The sequence below is a fragment of the Babylonia areolata genome, chromosome 16, assembly GCF_041734735.1.
Source record: "Babylonia areolata isolate BAREFJ2019XMU chromosome 16, ASM4173473v1, whole genome shotgun sequence".
NCBI lineage: Eukaryota > Metazoa > Mollusca > Gastropoda > Neogastropoda > Buccinidae > Babylonia > Babylonia areolata.
In genome coordinates, this window is record NC_134891.1 from 14,461,697 (window position 1) to 14,478,071 (window position 16,375).

Consider the following 16,375-nt stretch of genomic DNA (forward strand, 5'->3'; position numbering starts at 1 on the left):
CTTAGAGTGCCAGAAATGGCTCAGGAGTGGCTTAATAAGCCAGCCCGCACCGTCAGGGGTGCTGCTTCCATCCCTCCTCCAGGCAGGGAGTCACTCTCTGCCCCGGGCGCTTTTGCCCCAGGCAAGTTCCTTAAAGATCCCTCCAAGGGAGGAGTGTGGTCCTGGTACACACAGGACCACCCTGCCTACAGGGAAGCAGAGCCCTCCGCGCAGGACAGGATGTTGGTCTCACAGCGCACCACCTTCCCCACCTCAGCTACTCTTCCCTTTAAGACATTTGCAGAGTGGGACAAACTGGCCCGCCACTGCCTCCTCGAGGTGTCCACGGCTTATACCTTCTTTGACGCGTTCCTCCACAGAGCCAATGAGCTGTGGGAACGACGTCCAGTTCAGCAGGACACGGAGTCTCCTTCCTCTGGCCTGCCTGGCCTCTTCTCAGACCCGAGGTTAAACACTTTTGGCAATCGAGTAGCGTCTGGTCTCACGGCAGCTGCAGACGCAGCTACCAGCCTTCACTTCAATACGGTGCTGGCGTGGCGGGATGCTGTTCTCCGCCTCTCTAACATTCCAGTAGAGGAGAGGGCTGCTCTGCGGTCCATCCCAGCACAGCAGCACTCCCTCTTCGGCCAGTATGCGCCGCATTTTGTCAGCCACAGGGCAGAGACAAACCGGGAGGTGGCCTCATATTTAGCCCAATCCTCCCAGGGGCGCCAGGGTTCTATGCCTTTGAAGAGACCCGCCACCAGGGCTCCTCCATATACCTCGCCTCCTAAGCCAAAGCGGCGTGCTCAGAATCAGCGGCAGAGGAACAAACCACCTCATGGCCGTCCAAACCGTCCGGCCATGCCCAAGGCCAGAAGGCAGCACCCCCAATGACTGGGCCCCGATTCAGCACCGCCAGTCATTCAGCCCCTCCAAGTAGGAAACTTGTCCCGGCACGCACATCAGTGGCGTGCTCTGGGACTCAACGACTGGATTGTGTCAGTGCTAGAGTCGGGGTACATGCTCCCTTGGGTGGGGGACCGCCCCCCTCTAAGATCCACTCCTCCTCCTTATGTGCCCAGCTCGATGGAGCAGGAGAGCGTTTTAGAGAAAGAGATATCGCACCTACTCCTCATAGGGGCGATATCTCAACTCTCGGACCCGGGCCCCGGTTTTTACGGCCGGTTGTTCGTGATTCCAAAAGTCTCCGGAGGGTGGAGACCAGTCCTGGACTTGTCCCCCATCAACAGATTCCTCCCCAAGATGAAATTCAAGATGGACACACAGGCACAGATTCGGGAGACCATGCAACGGGGAGATTGGGCGATGTCCATCGATCTGAAAGATGCTTATTTCCATATCCTCATCCACCCGGCATCCCGCCGGTACCTGAGGTTCGTGTGGAGGGACAGAGTGTTCCAGTTCTCTGCCCTCCCATTTGGTCTGTCCCTTGCCCCTTTCCTGTTTACCAAGGTGGTGCGGGAATTGGTGTCAATCGTCCGGTCGGAGTCCATTCGGCTCTGTGTGTACCTGGACGACTGGCTTATTCTGGCCCAGTCACAGGCTCTGTGCCAGAGTCATACAGCCAGACTTTTAGACCTGTGCTCCCAACTGGGCTTCATCACGAACCAGGAGAAATGCGATCTGTCCCCGAGCCAGTCCTTCGACTTCTTAGGGATGAGATTCGACACGCGGTCCATGATAGTCTCTCCGACGCCAGATCGGTGGGACCGTCTGGCAGGCCTCCTCAACCACTTGCGCCATTCCTCCCAAGCAACGGCGCGGACACTTTCTTCCCTCCTGGGCATGATGGAGTCCATGGCACCTCTCATCCCTCTGGGCAGGGTTCTCAAGCGCCCTCTTCAGAGGGCACTCAGGCTACGGTGGTCCCAGAGCACTCAGCCATGGGATACCCGGATATGTCTGGGCGAGTGGTTCCTCGAGGTGACATCAGAGTGGTTAACCACCCCTCTTCTGACACAGGGGGTGCCCATAGCCCCACCTACTCTTCAGGTGGCACTATTCACAGACGCCTCCTCCATGGGCTGGGGAGCCCACATGGACTGGTCCCCGGAGGAGCGCCTATGCCACATCAATGTTCTGGAACTGGAGGCAGTTCGCAGGGCTCTCCAGCACTTCATAGCGGAGGCCAAAGGCAAGACCATTCGCTTGTTCACGGACAACACAACAGTCGCTTGTTACGTGAACAAAGGGGGCGGAGCGCACTCGGCAGACCTCTCTCTGCGGACCGAGGCTCTCCTCCGTTGGTGCCACAGCAAGGGCATTGCACTTTCAGCGAGACACATAGCAGGGAAAGACAACATTTTGGCAGATGCTCTCAGCAGGTCCAAGAGTGTCATACACACAGAGTGGACCCTGGACAAGGACACCCTACAAGGAGTGTGGGAACAGTGGTTCCGGCCGATGGTGGACCTCTTTGCGACAAGGTTCAGCAAGAGACTTCCCACTTACGTCTCTCCAGTCGCCGACCCAGAAGCATGGGCAGTGGACGCTCTCTCTCTAGACTGGAGCAGTCTGATTGCCTATGCGTTTCCTCCCTTTCCAATCCTGTCCAAGGTGATACGGAAAGCCAGGTTGGAACGCCCGCAGATGATCCTCATTGCGCCGAAATGGCCAGCCCAGCCCTGGTTTCCGGTCCTTCAGTCCCTGACACATGTTCCACCACTGGAACTGGAAACCAAACCTCATCTGCTGAGGCAGCCTCGTTCGGGCATTCCTCACTCCAATCAAATGCTCCACCTGCACGCGTGGCTGCTGTGCGGGTGGATCTGTCAGCATCACCATTGAAGTCTTCCACCCCTCGGTCAGCCTCTGTGTCCGCCGCGCTGACCAAGGGGGGTGCCTCCTCCGACCTCCTCTCCATAGTCTCCAAAGCCAGGAGGGAGGGAACAGAGACTTTGTATGACTTTCGATGGAAGAAATGGCTGAGTTGGTGTACAGCTCAGAACATTCCCCCTACTAACCCTACGAGCATGCAGCTGGCCAACTTTTTGGCTCACTGCTCCTCGGTTCTCAACCTGTCTGCTAGTTCTGTGAGAGGGTACAGGTCTGCCATTTGTACCACTATCAAACAGCTAGGTGGTCCCGCCTTTGAAGCTGATTTCCTGCTCAGAGAAGTGGCTAGGGGCGCCTCTCTGAAGGAAGCTAGGAATCCCAGAAGAGTGCCCCTCTGGGACTTGTTCCTGGTGCTGGATTTCATTCGAAAACAGCCCTTTGAGCCATTGGGGACTATTCCTTTTGACCTGCTCACTCTCAAGACCACTTTCCTTCTGTTGCTGGCCACGGGCCGTCGTAGAAGTGAGATTCATGGTCTTAGTGGTATGCCACAAGATCTAGCATTCCACAGAGATGGTTCCATCACTCTTCGTTTCCTTCCAGAGTTTCTGGCTAAGAACCAAGACCCCGAGGTCCCTTCCCCCTCTCTGAGGGTCAGACCTTTGTCGGATATTCTGGCACAAGATGATGACGATAGGCATCTCTGCCCCGTTCCGTGCCTCAAATACTATTGCAATAGGTCTCGCCATAGGCGTTCTTCTCAGAGGCGCCTTCTCATCTCCCTCAATGAGAATTACAAGAAAGATATCGCTGCAGGCACCATTTCCCGCTGGGTTTCCCAAGTCATTCGTAGAGCCTACTCTCATGCACACAAGGATCTCAGTTGTCTTAATCCCAGAACACACGAAGTGCGGGCCATAGCTACTTCGGCTGCTTTCCAGCACTCGGTACCACTGCAGCATGTCTTGGAGGCAGCCTTCTAGCGGTCGGAGAATCCCTTCATCAACTTCTACCTCCGGGATTTCCGTATGACCAGGGCTGACGGTTCCAAGGGGATTTCCTTTGTCGCGGCTAACACTGCCGTCTCAGTTTCAAGGGCTCCCCATACGAACCAGTAGGCGTTGCCCTCCTCCATTTGCTTTAAATTCTGCATCAGTTTGACATGGTACAGTATATGACACCAAAAGGAGGAGTTTGTATTATACTCCATGTTTGGTGTTTACATATACTTACCATGTCAAACTCGAATGCCCGCCCGTCCGTCCCCGCGTCTCCGCCGTGGTTCTCATGGGGCATTTTCATTCATGGCCACGGAATGATTCAGCGCTTATAGCTGTTAGAGGCGTTTGATTGGCTAAGAGCGGGCCAGACTAAGAGGGGCGTCTTTTCACTGTTAGCCGCGCGAAATTTGGCCAAACAGAGCAAACCATAGGCCTAGTTTGCATCAGTTTGACATGGTAAGTATATGTAAACACCAAACATGGAGTGTAATACAAACTCCTCCTATTCTTTCTGACTTGCACAAGTTCGGCTTCCGAGGACACCTGCCTCAGTTCATCCACAATTTTTTACAAGACAGACAATTCCAGGTGAGAGTCGGCACCACCCTGTCGGACATTCATGAGCAGGAGCTGGGTGTCCCGCAAGGGAGCATCCTGTCGCCGGCTCTTTTCAGCATCAAAATTAATGACATCGTTCAGTCCGTTCAGAAAGGATCGGACAGCTCGCTGTTCGTGGATGATTTTGCCTTATATGCAACTGGCAGCATGTACGCCAGCATCCAGCGACGGCTTCAGCTCTGCGTCAACAAGATCCAGTGTTGGGCAGAGGAGAATGGCTTCACGTTTTCGTCCTCCAAAACTGAATGCATCCATTTTCATAATTTTCGCCAGTTCTATCCGGACCCTGAAATCCGTCTGGGAACATCCACCATCCCGGCGGTCAAGGAAGCCAGATTTTTAGGGGTCATCTTCGATCAGAAGCTGAACTTCCTCAGCCACATTAAACAGCTGAAAATATCTTGCCAAAAAGCCCTTAACATCATCCAAGTTGTGGCACACACGAACTGGGGTGCTGATAAGAGAACTCTCTTGCACCTCTACAGAGCCCTGGTCCGGTCCAAACTGGATTATGGAAGTGTGGTATACGGCTCGGCCAGACCGTCCTATCTGAAACTGTTGGACCCTGTACACCACCAAGGGCTCCGTCTCAGCTTAGGTGCTTTCCGCACCACCCCTGTGCACAGCCTGTACGTAGAGGCGGGGGAACCGCCTCTTTCCAACCGCAGACTGAAGCTGACCCTGAACTATTATCTGAAATTGTTCTCGGAACCTACAAACCCTGCTTACGACGCTGTATTCAACAACCCTTTCGATAAGAAATTTACAGACAACCCAAACTGCATACCTCCTCTCGGACTGGATGTCGGTGGCATCTCGGGTTTCTCTAAGTTCCCTGACAGCCCTCCGTGGACCTTTACAACACCTGAGGTCCGATTCGATCTGGCCTCGTACCGTAAGGACACCACCAGTTCTCTGGCCTACAGAACCTACTTTTCGGAACTGTGCCACAAATTCCCCACTTTTCAAAGCATCTTCACTGACGGTTCCAAGTCAGAGGACGGAGTCGCCGCATCTGCGTTCTGTCCCGCCTTTCCTGACCGGCCCTCAACGGAACACATCCTGTCTGACAGCTCGGTGTACACCGCGGAACTGACCGCACTGTTTCTGGGGTTAAAAATGGTTCTCTCTTCGAAACAGAAGAAATTCATGATCTTTTCCGACTCCTTGTCAGCCCTGGAGGCGATCGCCTGCAGGAATATCACTCATCCCAAACTGCTGGAATTTTATGAAACTTGTACTCTTGCAACGAAGAAAGGTTGTGTTGGCCTGGGTTCCAGGACATGTTGGCATTCGTGGTAACGAAAGGGCGGACCTGCTGGCCAGGAACGCTGTAAAGAAAGAATTGTCCAGATCCTTTGTGCCATATACAGACATGAAGCGGAAGGTGAACACCTACGTTAAGGATCTATGGCAAGAGGAGTGGAACACCCAGACGGACAATAAGCTCTTCCAGATCCGTCCGGACCTAAAAGAGACCCTCCCTTCGGGGGTGAAGAACAGAAAGGAGGAGTCTGTGCTGTGGAGACTGCGTATGGGGCACACTTTTTTTACTCATTCTTACTTGTTGAAGGGGGAGGAGGCCCCTCGATGCATTCCCTGTGACGAGCCTCTCACCGTGAAACACGTGCTCCTTGACTGTTGGGATCTGCATGACGTTAGACGCAGACATTACACGGCGGTTTCTTTGAAGACTTTGTTTCGTGATGTCCCTCCGTGGGCGCTGATGGACTTCTTAAAAGAAGTGAACCTTTTTAACCAGATTTGAAGGTTTTAAACTATGGAAGTTTTCTTTTAACTTTTGGAGTGAAAGTTTGAAGTGGTGACTCGTTTTAATTGGTTGGTTTTTTTTTTATCCTTGTAGTAGTTATTGACGCGGCGATAGCCTTGAGATGGCCTTAGTGGTCGGCGAGGCTCTAAGCACCATAATTTAATTTAATTTAATGAGGCTGGGATTGAGACTCGGCAAGAGACTCTCCCAGGCCCGGAGCTCATGATTCCTCCTGATACGGACCGCGGCGATGCGTCTTTAGACGCTAATCGCGGAGGCGACTCTAGTACCAGTGAAACGGTCATGAAGGGGACCGGGGGGAAAGGGGTACAAGCGTCGCCTCCCGAGGTGTCCCAGCATGAGGCAGGGAGAGGGGGGAGTGGCAAGTCCTCTCTTGGCAGTGGGGACTCGCGGCTAGGCGCGAACTCCCAAGGGGAGGCCGCGCCTGGCCATTATCCGGGTCCCCACTTGGAGACGGCCCTCAGGGGCCCCATTGCTGTTCCCCCTCCTCCCTTCTCTGTCGACCCCCCTCCCCCACCTCCTTCTGGGGGGGAGAAAAATTTGGTTCCGGGGGGGACCTCTACATTGCCCACCCTGGGCCAAGCCACCCCAGTCTCCCCACAGGAGGGGATTCGGGGCGCGTGGCAACCTGCTCTGCAGGTCTTCCCGGCATCTGGCCGGTCTCTCCTGCTGGGGGAGGCCCGCGCATGTCAGGCGGTTCCGGACAGTCAGCCCGCTCGTCTTCAGGTGGGACTGACACCCAGGTTGGACCTGACCTCCCTCCAACTTGGCCAGTTTTTTCCCTTCATGGAGGTCAAGGCGCCAGTGACCCTTGGGGTTGGGGTCACAGGATGGCTGGTGCCCACGGGTGGTTACCCCCATTCTACCCATACTGGGGCGCACCTATGGTGCACGCTGGGTTGCTGGGAGGACCAGGGGCCAACCCCTTGTCCGCTCCCCACCGGACCCAACCCAGCACATCTCACAGGGTGACACACACCAAGTGGGATCGACTTCTTGTCGGTCAGGTCGAGCTCCTCGACCAATATTGCCACTCAGTCCACAAATCGGTCCTCTGTCAACCCACAGGTGACCTCCACGGTCACAATGGCCTCCTTGTCAGGACCGACGGCTGCCAAGGGGCCCTGCTCAGCCCGGGGGAGCCTGCAGTTCCCACCTACCCAGCCCTCGGTCCTACAGGGAGATGAGTGGGTGTTTGTCCCCTCACAGCACTCGTGGGTCCCTCTTGCATCCAGGGACGCCCTCTATGAGAAGGTGCGGCACCCACCATCCCAAGCATGGTTGGACCTACGGTCCACACGCTCCCCACCCACTTCAGGTGTCAAGGACATAACAGCTGCGGCCATGGTCCCTGCTCGGGATCGTCCCAGCTCATCCTGCTGGGCTGACCAGAGCTCACAGAACGCCCCAGTGGGTATATCCACTTGGGATGGCACCCAGCAGGGGATGGACTGTGAACAAGAGTGGGAGCCCCTGTCTTCGGATGAGGATGAACAAAAGGTTGAGCACTCTTCGCCCCCATCCCAGGGGGACAGATTGAGCCCGCGCCTCCCTAGGGACCAGCCTGAACGAAACTCGGACTTTGCCGAGCTCAAACTGACTCTCCCCAATAGGGTCACGCATGCCGAATCAGTCCCTCAGGCTACTTTGTTACCCTTGACCCTCCTTAGGCCATGTGACTCTTAACTCCAGAACCACAAGGCGACTCAGAGTGCCAGAAATGGCGCAGGAATGGCTTAATAAGCCAGCCCGCACTGTCGGGGGTGCTGCTTCCATCCCTCCTCCAGGCAGGGAGTCCCTCTCTGCCCTGGGCGCTTTTTCCCCGGGCAAGTTCCTTAAAGATTCCTCCAAGGGAGGGGCGTGGTCCTGGTATACACACAGGACCACACTGCCTACAGGGAAGCAGAGCCCTCCACGCAGGACAGGATGTTGGTCTCACATCGCACCACCTTCCCCACTTCAGCTACTCTATCCTTTAAAATGTTAGCAAAGTTGGACAGATTGGCCCGCCGCTGCCTCCTCGAGGTTTCCATGGCTTGTACCTTCTTCGACGCGTTCCTCCACAGGGCCAATGAGCTGTGGGAACAGCGTCCGGTTAATCAGGACACAGGGTCTCCTTCCTCTGTCCCGCCTGGCCTCTTCACCGACCAGAGGTTAAACACTTTTGGCAATAGGGTAGCATCTGGTCTCACGGCAGCTGCAGACACAGCTACCAGCCTTCACTTCAGTACTGTGCTAGCGCAGCGTGATGCCGTTCTCCGCCTCTCTAACATTCCAGTAGAGGAGAGGGCTGCCCTGCGGTCCATCCCAGCACAGCAGCACTCCCTCTTTGGCCAGTATGCACCCCATTTTGTCAGCCATAGGGCAGAGACCAACAGGGAGGTGGCCTCATATTTAGCCCACACCTCCCAGGGGCGCCAGGGTTCTATGTCATTGAAGAGACCAGCCACCAAGGCCCCTCCATATACCACGCCGCCTAAGTCAAAGCGGCGTGCGCAGAATCAGCGGCAGAGGAATAAACCACCTCAGTCCGTCCAAGCCGACCGGCCATGCCCAAGGCCAGAAGGCAGCACCCCCAATGACTGGGCCCCGATTCAGCACTGCCAGTCGTTCAGCCCCTCCAAGTAGGAAACTTGTCCCGGCATGCACATCAGTGGCGTGCTCTGGGACTCAACGACTGGATTGTATTGGTGCTAGAGTTGGGGTACATGCTGCCTTGGGCGGAGGACCGCCCCCCTCTAAGATCCACTCCTCCTCCTTATGTGCCCAGCTCGATGGAGCAGGAGAGCATCTTAGAGAAAGAGATATCACACCTACTCCTCATAGGGGCGATATCTCAACTCTCGGACCCGGGCTTTGGTTTTTACGGCCGGTTGTTCATGATTCCAAAGGTCTCGGGAGGGTGGAGACCAGTCTTGGACTTGTCCCCCCTCAACAAATTCCTCACCAAAATCAAATTCAAGATGGACACACAGGCACAGATTCGGGAGACCATTCAACAGGGCGATTGGGCTACCTCTATCGATCTGAAAGATGCTTATTTTCATATCCTCATCCATCGGGCACCCCATCGCTACCTGAGGTTTGTGTGGAGGGACAAGATGTTCCAGTTCTCGGCCCTCCCATTTGGTCTGTCCCTTGCCCCTTTCCTGTTTACCAAGGTGGTGCGGGAATTGGTGTCCATCGTCCGGTCAGAATCCATTAGTCTCTGTGTGTACCCGGACAACTGGCTTATCCTGACCCAGTGGCAGGCCCTGTGCCAGAGTCATACGGCCAGACTGCTAGACCTTTGCTCCTAACTGGGCTTCCTCACGAACCAGGAGAAATGCGATCGGTCCCCAAGTCAGTCCTTCGACTTCTTAGGGATGAGATTCAACACGCGGTCCATGATAGTCTCTCCGACGCCAGATTGCTGGGACCGTCTGGCAGGCCTCCTCAGCCACTTGCACCATTCCTCCCAAGCAACAGCGCAGACACTTTCTTCCCTCTTGGGCATGATGGAGTCCATGGCACCTCTCATTCCCCTGGGCAGGGTTCTCAAGCGCCCTCTTCAGAGTGCACTGAGGTTACGGTGGTCCCAGAGCACTCAGCCATGGGATACCCAGATATGTCTGGGCGAGTGGTTCCTCGAGGTGACATCAGAGTGGTTAATCACCCTTCTTCGGACACAGGGGGTGCCCATAGCCCCACCTACTCTTTAGGTGGCACTCTTCACAGACACCTCCTCCCTGGGCTGGGGAGCCCACATGGACTCACTCCATGCAGCAGGGACTTGGTCCCTGGAGGAGTGCCTATGCCACATCAATGTTCTGGAACTGGAGGCAGTTCGTAGGGCTCTCCTGCACTTCATGGGGGAGGCCACTGGCAAGACCATCTGCTTGTTCACGGACAATACGACGGTTACATGTTACGTGAACAAAGGGGGGTGGAGAGTGCACTTGGTAGACCTCTCCCTGCGGACCGAGGCTCTCCTCCGTTGGTGCCACAGCAAGGGCATTGCACTTTCAGCGAGACACATAGCAGGAAAAGCCAACATCTTGGCAGATGCTCTCAGCAGGTCCAAGAGTGTCATCCACACAGTGTGGACCCTGGACAAGGACAGGGGGTGTGGGAACGGTGGTTTCGGCCGATGGTGGACCTTTTTGCCACAAAGTTCAACAACAGACTTCCCATTTATGTCTCCGGTCGCCGACCCAGAAGCGTGGGCAGTGGATGCTCTCTCTTTAGACTGGAGCAGTCTGATTGCCTATGCGTTTCCTCCCTTTCCAATTCTGTCCAAGGTGATACGGAAAGCCAGATTGGAACGCCTGCAGCTGATCCTCATTGCACCGAAATGGTCAGCCCAGCCCTGGTTTCCGGACCTTCAGTCCCTGACACATGTTCCACCCCTGAAACTCGAAACCAAACCTCATCTGCTGAGGCAGCCTCGTTCGGGCATTCCTCATTCCAATCCTCAACTGCTCCACCTGCATGCGTGGCTGCTGTGCGGTCGGAACTGTCAGCATCACCATTGAAGTCTTCGATCCATCGGTCGGCCTCTGTCGGCTGCGCTGACCCAGGGGGTGCCTCTTCTGACCTCCTCTCCATGGTCGCCAAAGCAAGTTGGGAGGGAACAGAGACTTTGTATGACTTTCGCTGGAAGAAATGGTTGCAGTGGTGTACAGCTCAGGACATTCCCCCTACTAACCCTACGAGCATGCAGCTGGCCAACTTTCTGGCTCACTGCTCCTTGGTCCTCAACCTGTCTGCTAGTTTTGTGCGAGGGTACAGGTCTGCCATCTGTACCACAAATCAAACAGCTAGGTGGTCCCACCTTTGAAGCGGATTTCCTGCTCAGAGAGGTGGTTAGGGGCGCCTCTCTGAAGGAAGCTAGAAACCCCAGAATTTCACTGTTAGCCGCGCGAAATTTGGCCAAGCAGAGCAAAAAGATAGGCCTAGTTTGCATCAGTTTGACATGGTAAGTATATGTATCACCAAACATGGAGTATAATACAGACTCCTATTAATAAAGTGTCTGGTTGCCACATCAATGGATCATTTCAAACTTGTATACATCAGTGACTGATGAAACCTATACCCTGTTCTTTGCTTGGATTAGATCATTTCCCATATAATGGAATAACCTTGAATCGGGCACTTGCGCCAATGCCTTGCCAACCCTGTACTGTGAGTTGGAAGTGTACTTTTTGCCTTAGAGGCTGCATTCTGAATGGCATGTTTTTTTTCTGTTCTTTTTTTCATTCCTTCTTTCAGATTGGGTAAGTCAGTGTTGTAACACTAACAGTGACATCAGAAAGTATTCATACATAAAAAAAAGAAGAAAAAAAGAAGGATTTTGTTCTCTGGCTGTGCCAAGCCCAAGAACTGAAGTAAGAAAACGTCTGGTTTTCTGACCTTGATTTTCCCCATCCATTACTGTATCACCTCTATCAGGCTTATTTTCCTGCCAGTCTTGTCAGGAACAGTAATTTTCTTTTTTATTGTAATGATCTCAAGTTCTTTAACCTTTTCCACTTAACTTTGCATCATGATGCCTGAAAATCAACAGATGAGATCTTCATGTCTGGAATGGTGTTGAAAGATTATTCAGGTTGGAAGACACATGATGATGGCATGATGGGATGACAAAAACAAGTGGTTTAAAAGATGAGGAATCCTGGCCAAACCATTCATTGTAATTTTTACATGAAGAATACTAAATATACTTTTGATTCCCACAACTATTTTAGATTTTTGCCCCCAAATCACCAACCTCACACACACACACACACACACACACACACACACACACACACACACACACACACACACACACACACACACACACACACACACACACACACACACACACACACACACACACACACACTCACAAAATCACAAAATTAAAAATAATGCTCAGGAGCACGTACGAATGCATGTTTTATCGAGGGAAATTAATTGATAACATGTTATCATATATTTAGTGTTGTCTGAATGAGATAACTCCCAGTCGTGGAAAGTTAACCAAGAGTTTTAGAAAAGACAACACAAAATTGAAAACAAAAAACAAAAACATTAATGAAAACTCAAATCTTTGTATTAAAATAAAAAACTATTTCCGTTTTGGTCCCAAAATATGAAAAAAAATATTAGGCATATAAAACATTGACAACCAAGTGCATTCATGTTGTTTTCCTCTAGTATCATTTTGTTTTATCTACATGTGAACCCATGCGCTTACCTCTCCCCCCACCCCACCCCCAATCGCCTCCAAGCACCCACAAACTACTACATCAGTACATGTATACAGTATTAGAACACATATGCGCAGGCGCGTGCACATGCACACACACACTGTGTAGTATATTTCAGCTTGAAGCCTTCACCTGGGGGATATCATGATAAAATAAGAAAAAAAAAAAGAAAAGAAAAACAAGAGAAAAGAAAGCAAGAAAAAGAAAATGAAGCTTTCAAACTTCTTTTTTTTTTCTGTGCCCACTTCCAACATGACCACAATCCTACCTGTCAATGTATTTAGTTGCGTGTAATCCTCATGAGGATAACCAGAATCACTTCAGTAGATCAAGAACAATGTTACTTTCCTTTTGTACCACATTTTTTGCAGTCGCTGCTGTCATCATCATATAGCAGGTAAACTTCTATTCACCATTCTTCTCTGTACATCCTGGCTGCCATGTTGAAATTGCTTCAAGAAGTTGCCATTTAAAATGAAGTTTTGGTAATCACGTGATGAGTCTATCTATTGACTGTTTGTTGACCTCTGAACCATGGCCTAAAACAGGGGTGGGAAATGAAAGGCTCAATGTTTGATAAATTCATTGTCAGCTGCATGAGGGCCATGCGTCAGGACAGCAGTGACAGTCGGCGGACCTACAGTGAGAGTCTGCATGGTTCTGCCTCCTCCTTGCCACGTCCCCCACCCGAGTTCAGACATCGCAGTGAGACCTTTACACAGGGGTGAGAATGACACCTGCCTTCTGTTCACTGCTGTCCCACTTCATGCCAGAGATATCTCTTTTTTTTTCTATTCTGTCTCTTTCTCGCTCTCTCTCTTTGTGTCCCCATCTCTCTCTTTTTGTCTTCTTTCTCTCCTTCCCTGTGTCAATCACAGTTGAAAAAAAAAAAGATTTTCGAGTTAGTATACATATAATTTATCTGTGTATGTCTTAGAGGTATATAATACGTTGTACCATGACCATGGCACATGTCAAGGACAGTTGTTTGGAACGATGAACTGCGGAGGCGGCCACCTGTCCTCAGGATCGGGAAGAGCCGAGGTGGTGGATATTCCGGCTTGGTCGGAATTGGACAAGTTTTTAAGTTAAAAAAATAGATATGCGATCTTGGCCGACCTTGAGCCACCACAAGCAGAGGAGCAGGGTGTAGCAATGGATTAGGTTGCTGCTTTATTTTTTTAACCTTTTTAATGGCAGTGATCCACTGGAACATCCGTGGTTTCTACGCCAATTTCCAGGAACTTCAGCTGCTTTGTTGTGCCTTGAAACCTTCAGTGCTGGCGCTGCAAGAGACTCTGCAAAGAGATGGCAAGGTTTTTATCTCTCTCTGGTTTTAACTCCGTTTTTAAACCCGCTCAACTGAAGCAAGAGGGATTGACAGGAGGTGTCGCTCTTTTTATACGTAAGTCCCTTTTATACAGTACAGTTCCTTTAAGCACCCCTTTACAGGTGGTGGCAGTCAGAGTCGCACTTGAGAAAACCATCACTGTCTGCTCTCTGTACCTTCCTCCTTCCGTCCGTGTTCTGAGGCAGGACCTCATGAACCTGGTCGACCAGCTCCCACGACTGTTTCTACTGTTGGGCGACTTCAATGGCCACTCCCCACTCTGGGGAAGTGAGATGACATCAGCCCGAGGTCTTCTTTTGGAAAACCTTCTTTCTGATATGGACTTGTGCTGTCTTAACGACAAGTCACCCACTTACCTTCATCTGTCCTCTGGAAAGCTCTCGTGTTTAGATCTATCGGTCTGCGATCCATCGTTGGTCCTGGGCTACAAGTGGAGAGTGCACGATGATCTGCACAGGAGTGACCACTTTCCTGTCATCCTCCACCCCACAGATGGGGAAGGTGACACTCTGCCGGACCGCCTGAACTATGACAAAGCTGACTGGGGAATTTTTACCATGAAGTTAAGAGCAGAGCTGCAGGAAGAAACAGTCTTAAAAAGCAAGGACCCTGCTGACACTCTGACCCAGATTGTTTTAGATTGTGCCAAAGCAGCAGTCCCATCATCTACCTCCAAGTCTCAGATGCCAAGAACGCCCTGGTTTAACGCAGAATGTCGGGAGGCCCGTAAGTCTCGGAAGAGCGCAACGACGTGTCTTTCGAAGACTGGAGACCGATAGCATTCGAACCCATCAACAGCTGAGGGCGAAAGCCAGGTATGTTTTTAAAAAGAGCCAGAGAAAATCATGGAGAGATTTTTTGCTCTTCCTTAACCTCCAACACACCCAAGAAGAAAGTGTGGAGGGTTTTAAAAACAATTAAGGGCAAAAACGTCTGCCCAACTTTTCATCATCTTAAACTTTCAGACGCTCTGGTCACACAGAAGAAAGCAGTTGCCAATTTGCTTGCCTCCACAATTGAACTGAACTCCAGATCTGCCAACAAATCTGCTCGGTTTCTCAAAACCAGAAACTGACAGAAAAAACACCCTGCAACTTCTCTTCTGGCAACACAGAGAGCTACAACCTTCCTTTCACTATGAATGAACTAAAATCTGCCCTTCAGACCTGCACGGATTCCTCTCCAGGAATGGATGAGGTCCATTATAAACTCTTAAAACATCTTCCCGAAACCTGCCTGGACACCCTGCTCAAAGTTTACAACCACATCTGGATCACAGGCTTTTTTCCACCCTCCTGGCGGAAAGCCCTCATAATCCCGGTGCCAAAACCAGGAAAAGACCCCTCGAACCCCTCCAACTACCGCCCAATAGCACTGACCAGCTGCATCTGCAAACTGATGGAGAAGATGGTCAACGGTAGACTGATGTGGAAACTAGAGACCGACGGCCTACTGGCGAAAGAACAGTGCGGTTTCCGCTAGCATCGCTCTGCCGTTGACCATCTGGTTCGTCTGGAAACCACTGTAAGAAATGCCTTTGTAAACAAACAGCATGTGGTGGCCATATTTTTTGACTTGGAGAAAGCTTACGATACCACCATGAAATTTGGAATCCTCTCGGACCTGCACAAGCTCGGCTTCCAATGACACCTGCCTCAGTTCATCCACAACTTTTTGCAAGACAGACAATTCCAGGTGAGGGTCGGCACCACCCTGTCGGACATTCACGAGCAGGAGCTGGGTGTCCCGCAAGGGAGCATTCTGTCGCCGGCTGTCTTCAGCATCAAAATTAATGACATCGTTCAATCTGTTAAGAAGGGATCGGACAGCTCGCTGTTCGTGGACGATTTCGCCTTGTATGCAACTGGCAGCACATATGCCAGCATCCAGCGACGGCTTCAGCTCTTCGTCGACAAAATCCAGCGTTGGGCAGAGGAGAATGGTTTCACCTTTTCGTCTTCCAAAACTGAATGTATTCATTTTCATAACTTTCGCCAGTTCTATCCGGACCCTGAAATCCGTCTGCGAAAATCCACCATCCCGGCGGTCAAGGAAGCCAAATTTTTAGGGGTTGTTTTTGATCAGAAGCTGAACTTCCTCAGCCATATCAAACAGCTGAAAATGTCTTGCCAAAAAGCCCTGAACATCATCCGAGTTGTAGCACACACGGACTGGGGTGCTGATAAGAGAACTCTTTTGCGCCTCTACAGAGTAGTATACGGCTCGGCTAGACTGTCTTACCTGAAACTGTTGGACCCTATACACCACCAAGGGCTCCGTCTCAGCTTCAAATCTGATTAAAAATGTTCACTTCTTTCAAGAAGTCCATCAGCGCCCATAGAGGGACATCACGAAACAAGGTCTTCAAAGAAACTGCCGTGTAATGTCTGTGTCTAACGTCATGCAGATCCCAACAGTCAAGGAGCACGTGTTTCACGGTGAGAGGCTCATCACAGGGAATACATCGAGGGGCGTCTTCCCCCTTCAACAAGTAAGAATGAGTTAAAAAAAAAGAGTGTGCCCCGCATGCAGTCTGCACAGCACAGACTCCTCCTTTCTGTTCTTCACCCCTGAAGGGAGGGTCTCTTATAGGTCTGGA

At 51.7% G+C, this 16,375-nt stretch overlaps 1 protein-coding gene across 6 annotated transcripts in view; it reads left to right on the forward strand.

Moving 5' to 3' along the window:
- LOC143291183 (uncharacterized) overlaps positions 1-16,375 on the forward strand; it is an 88,800-nt gene that overhangs the window by 45,118 nt on the left and 27,307 nt on the right. For 5 of the 6 annotated variants that reach the window (XM_076600901.1, XM_076600902.1, XM_076600904.1 and 2 more), the window contains one exon: positions 13,018-13,149. The exons of the other annotated variant lie outside the window; for it this stretch is intronic. In XM_076600901.1, coding sequence (XP_076457016.1) covers positions 13,018-13,149 — 132 coding nt within the window. The remainder of the gene's footprint in view (positions 1-13,017; positions 13,150-16,375) is intronic. 6 annotated transcript variants of the gene reach the window in all.